Source organism: Teleopsis dalmanni, chromosome 2 (genome assembly GCF_002237135.1).
Source record: "Teleopsis dalmanni isolate 2A chromosome 2, ASM223713v2, whole genome shotgun sequence".
Taxonomy (NCBI): Eukaryota; Metazoa; Arthropoda; class Insecta; order Diptera; family Diopsidae; genus Teleopsis; species Teleopsis dalmanni.
This window is the reverse complement of record NC_051847.1, coordinates 48,439,713-48,445,853: the sequence shown is the minus strand read 5'-3', so window position 1 is coordinate 48,445,853 and position 6,141 is coordinate 48,439,713. Positions and strand designations below refer to the sequence as shown.

At 26.2% G+C, this 6,141-nt stretch overlaps 1 protein-coding gene across 1 annotated transcript; it reads left to right on the top strand.

Moving 5' to 3' along the window:
• The first annotated feature begins 588 nt into the window (after positions 1-588).
• LOC119682556 lies at positions 589-1,711 on the top strand. The gene is made up of 3 exons (XM_038096027.1): positions 589-1,253; positions 1,319-1,441; positions 1,501-1,711. The coding sequence occupies exons 1-3, from the start codon at positions 676-678 to the stop codon at positions 1,631-1,633; spliced, it is 834 nt and encodes a 277-aa protein (XP_037951955.1). The 5' UTR covers positions 589-675; the 3' UTR covers positions 1,634-1,711.
• Positions 1,712-6,141: the final 4,430 nt, after the last annotated feature.

Below are 6,141 nucleotides of genomic sequence, written 5' to 3'. Positions count from 1 at the left end.
TGCTTCTGGAGAATGTCTAAAATTTTTAAAATTCATATATTTCTTAAAAAAGCAAATTATTTAATAAAAGCCCTTCTAGAAATTAGGCTACACTTCAACTGGGGCCCCTTCTTCAACACACACGGTAATATTTCTAGCATTAGCATTGGTCAGATTCTTACCTTTATAAATAACTCTATACTACCATTATAAAAAGGATTCGTGGATTTAAAACGGCTTTCTTAGCTCATTGAGGAAGATTTGGTCCTCCCTCCAACACATCTAACTCACTCAACTTAGTAAAATCTAATTAATAATGTGATGTGACAATGTGAAACATCCGTACTGGTTATTATATGTCAAGTAGTGATGTGATGATAAAGTTTATTAGGTAAATACCTGTATTAGGTTTTCATAAAAAGTTAAAGCTTCCGGTATTATCTCATTTAGCCATGGTTCTATATAATACAATAAATAACAATAAATTTTAAACTAAATCATTGAAATCTTAATCAAATTATTTTTTAATGCACATCATTAAAATGAATCAACAAAATATTAATTGAAAAATCAAAAGAAATCTTTTTTTGTTTGTAATTTTTTATTTTTATAGATTTTTGCACTTTTATAATTTTTGTAATAAATTTTGCACTTTTATAACAATTTGAAAAATTTGAAAATCTTGCAAAATTCAAAATGCGTCGTTCACGGAATAGAAGTTCATTGGATAGGCGTTCAACGCGTGAGCGTTCATCGCGTGAGCGTTCAGTTACCACATATAATAGGGTTGTGCCTACTAAAGCCGCATTGCAGTTGATGAAGGAATACAAACAATTGCCGGCGATATGTCCCAAAATGTTTGATATGGCTTTCGATCCAAGCTACACCAAGTTATTGGAGACTGTAGAATTACATGAAAAACTTATGCAAAAATCAAGAGAAGGGACTACTTCCCCTTCGTATATGACTAAACTCACTGATATGCAATGTATGCTCAGCAGCTCAGATGAAACTGAATCAAAACAAACGGAAACCAGTTCTTTTGAATTCAACAGAAAGTCACGATTTAGTTCCCTCTTTTCAAAAGTTAAATTTTTGAAATATCGTAGAAGTAGCACAAAGGAGGATGTAAACTATAAGTCCATAAGTAAGGAAAAAGAAGTAGAGAAAGAGGAAGAATTAATACAATTTCCTTCTGATATCTGTCTACAAAAGTTTAATGACGAAGCGGATCTAAGTCGTAACCCAAGTTATTCAAAAGTGACTATGCCCTAGTAAATATTATTCTATATTTTATTATCTTGTATGAGTATATAGAGATATTTTTTATTTTATGCAGTAACTTGTTCTGTCTTAATCGAATTCGAGAACAGAAGCGACGGTATGAAAAACAGTTCCAAAGTGAGATAAAACAAATTCTGGAACAAATGCCCAATGCATTTGAAATGGCGCGTTTCCATAGGTGAGATTTTAGTTAGTGTTGATTATTGTATGATATTCATTGTTTTTTCTTCTTCTTAGTTTTCTTGCATATACTTCTTTGTGGCCTCCTCTACACACTAAGCATGAGATTGAGTATACCAGTAATATGTTTAAGCTTTCTCCAAAACAACAGAGTCGTTTAAATTATATAATGAGTAATGAAATTACTTAAACAAGAAAACACTACAACTGAATGGAATATCTAAAAATATCTTCACTATTTCAAAATTTATAGATCTTAAAAGTGCATCAAAATAAAAAAGTAAAAAAATACAAAGTGATTTGAAATACTAACAGTTCAGTAAGTTTCTACCATATATAAATATATTACAAAAAAATAATTGTTACCGGGATATTGTTAGTTAAGTGGTATTTGAAAAAATCGCCGAAAATTTATGACATCCCATCACATAAGCTTTGCGGTCGGTATCAGCTTTAAGAAGGGATAATATCCCACTAGGTTGCCAACATTTTTTTTACTACATGGAACGTAGATTCAACGTCTTGTTCTTTCTTTACGCCAAAACTTATATGGATTATGAAAACTGATATTGGCAGTCAGCTCCTACATTCTATATTGCTGTCTGCAACTCCGGTTCATTTATATCCAATATAAAAAAAAAAGGATCGGCCTTAATATTATTTTAATTTTATTAATAATGATAAATGGATTTAAATTAGTATTATAAAATACTTTTACCTTTCAGTCTGTAGAGTAAAAAAGGGTAAAGTTTTTCAAGATAAGGTAAACATTCGCATGTCTGGATATTAAAGGGATATATTTTAATGGTTCTCTATATTTTTTTGAAAGTAATCTTTAAAAGTTTCTGTAAATTTGTCTTAATATATATATCAACGGTTGTTATGTCCCTGTTATGTTGTATAATGAACCAATCATTACTAAGGCAATACCGTTATGTAGAATAAATGACGGTCAACTTGGATCTCATGCAGATCGGAGCAATGCACAAATGTGCTTGTATGACCACAATTTTCATATATCAGAAGAATTAGCTGTTTTGGTAAGTTCATAATTGTTTAATTATAGTTTCAATTTGATTTTCATAAGCCTCGCAATTATGTAGTATAGCATGTTCAAGGATCTGCTTCTTTTCTTCTTTTGTTACCATCTTCTATATTGAGTCTATTGCTCTTGGTAAGAGGGTGAAGATATTTGAAGATTTGAGGACTTCTACTTGTTTTTTTTTCGTTATGAAGATTTTTCATGTGATGTTGTTATCGAGAGGTGAAGAAAGATATTTCAGATTATTATTTCATTCAATGTTGTAGCTAATAAATATTAAATAATGAAAAAACCAATTCTTCACCATTCATAAATTATTTGTAGTTTCTTAATAATTGATTAAACTCTTTTGTCATAAGCTATGTAATCTCTTTATTTTCAATATTGAGTCTATTGCTGTTGATGAACAGTTGAAAGAGTTCTAGTGATTCAACACTTGTAGCTCTTGGGTTTCACATTTGCTTTATATGAGGAGTTGTTGTTGTACGTCAAGTTCAGATATTTTGTAGTTAATAGTTTTTAATTTACAGAGTTTTTTTGGGTCATAAAAATTTATTTCGAAACTTAAATACTTTATCTTCGGATATAACGGATATATCTAGGTAACATTCGGCAGAACTAATTTATTTGACTTTCAAATATTGAACAAAAACACTAAAATAATTTTTCTATAATACACTTTATTTAATTAATTTTTAAATAGTTTTATGCTTACAAATTTAATTATTAATATACACTCATTTATTTTATATAATTTTTTTTTGAAGTTTTACGTATAAAATTTAAATTTTGCATTATTTTTGTTTATTAGTTTTTAATATCTAAATATAATGTTTAAATTCATTTCTTGTAAAATCTATTATATATCATTACAAAGAATTTTATTTTATTTAAACTAATAACTAAAATTTTATTTAGTTTATTTATATTTAAAATGTAATAACAAATACAAATAATTTAAATAAATAATATTGAACAGTTTTTATGCTACAGAAAAATTTTTCACACTTTCATGTTTTGTTTGTACAAATAATTTAACAACAATAAATAATTTTATATCTTTTCGATTTGTTTATTAATTAATATTTAATAATTTAATAAGCTTACCTCTAATCAGTAATAACAATTAATTTATTTTTATTTATTTTTTTCATTTAATTCTATTTACTTGAATATGTTTTATTTAAATTTTTTGTTTTTTTTAGTGTATTTTGCTTATTTATTTAAATTGAATTAAATTTCAGTTTTCACTCTTTGAGTTTACATTTAATTAAATATATGAGTTTTAAGAATTTTGAATGTTTTTATTTTACATAGAGAGTACTTAACTAGTAATTATTACATCAAAACATTTACAACATTTAAACGAGTTGTAATAATTATTTTTATAATTTTTAGTTTCACTTTTATTTAATTTTTTATTTCTTGATGATTTGTTTTGACTTTTTAGTAATTTTTATATAATTAATTAATTCTGAAAAGGTATTATTAATTCTTTCAAGATTTCAGAGCATCAATTTAGAACAGTCATTTATTTTCTTTATTAATACTTAATGTCCGTTGCTCTGTCCTTTTAATGTCAGGACATCTCAAATCCTTTTTGTTTTCATAATAAAATTCTTTAGCATTTACTCAATCACATAGCATTATAGTCATTTTACATTATAGAATATTGATTTTTTTATTTTGTGATTATATTAAAATTTTTATATGATTTTGCTGTTCAAAGTGCGATTTATGAATTTTTAATTAATAATCCATTTGCGGTTGAATTATACATTTAACGTCAGAAACGTGTTGCATGATTTCGTTCGGTTGTGATTAGAACACTCTCACCGTTAAACGGATGATCCATTTCCTCGGGAACAGTTTTTAATAGGCCAGTGTTGGAATTCTGCAAATAATAGTTAATTATATTATAATACATGTAATATGTCTGCACATCACAAAACCAATATTAATTATTGCAGTTTTATTAGATAGTAAACTATAATGTATATAAAATAAAATAGGTTTTTAGGAAGATACTTCTTTGACAGTTTAACAGACTGTTCATCGGTAGAAACGAATGACCTATTAAATGATCTAAATTCAACGAGATGGATTAAGTTTTGCGGTAGCAAAACGGCGAAAAAACTTTAATTGAGGCACATTGAAGTTATCTAATGGCCTGCCATTGCAACCAACGATATAAAATGTCTTCACAATACAAAACAAAATATTAATTATTGCAATTTTGTTAGAGAGTGAAATTATATTATAATACATAAAAAATGTCTTCACATTATATATTATTTATTGCAGTTTCATTATAGTACTAGTTCTAAAAGTATACAAACAATTTAGGAAATTTAGCTAACAGTTCTGAAGTTGTAGGTTAGAGAAGGAAGAGGGCAAATTTAATAATCTGTACTGTTCCTACTTGACATTCATCAGAACACGTCCTCCTACTACAGGTTCTTATTTAAAGTATATATTTTATGTCTGTAATTCAGATATTATAGCTTACAACAAAATACAGTGGATTTATTGCCCACCACAAATTAAGATACAATTAGAAGAAGCTCTTTAAGCCTTAAAGGCTTTTTTAAATTTTACCAACTTTCAGAACACAATGAGCCAATACACCTAAGTGTATTTTTATGATCGCCGGTAAACCGTAATATAAACTATGTACATGCAAAAAGAAAAAGCTATTGTAGATAGAGCAAAGGTACTGGATATCATTGTCTCTAAATTGAAAAGAATCACCAATTTGTTTAGATACTCGATAATCCTCTCAAATATATAATGCCGATATGTCACTGTAGGTTAGGGACCCATGCTAGAAGATTGAATATGTGACGAAAGTGTTTCACATCAGATTTGTGAGTGTTCAAAATTATTTCCTTATTGAACTTAGACTTTATTAAATATTTTAAATATACTTAACCTCTTATAACTACAACACATATAAATGCTAATATGTTTAAATGGACCTCTTGGATTACTATAAAAGCCTAACCTACCGAAAGTAACTTAATTGTAGCTGAAGAATTATCTTTAAAGAGTAAAAAAGAGTTAAGTCTCCCGTAAATTGTTCCGTTGCCAAATCTACACATAACAACTGTTTGAACCAATGATTATTTATTTAAATTTTTTTAATTAATTATATTTTTGGTAAATAAATTCTTAGTCATTTATAAACTCGACAACTGGACAACATTTGTTATTGAAACTTTTGTTCTCCAATATATCAACCATTTTTTATATTCATTAGGTACCAGGAATTAAACACTGACCGATTATTTATTTTTGTTTATGTTATTATTTTTAATTTATTTCATTAAAAAAATTTTTTCCATTCATTTTGTTTAATTTTTACTTGTTTTACTTTGTTTTGATTTGTTTTATTTTATTCAACTTATTTTAATTTTATTTTGTTTTGACTTATTTTATTTCATTTTAAATAATTTTATATTATTTTATTTAATTTTGTAATACATTATTTTACTTTAGTTTTTTTCTTTGTTTTTGAATTTAGTTTATTTTATTTTATTTTATTTTATTTTATATTATATTATTTTATATTACTTTAATTAATTTTATTTTATTTTACATTATAATAATTTATTTATTTTGTATTTTGTTTTATTTTGTCTTACTTGATTTTATTT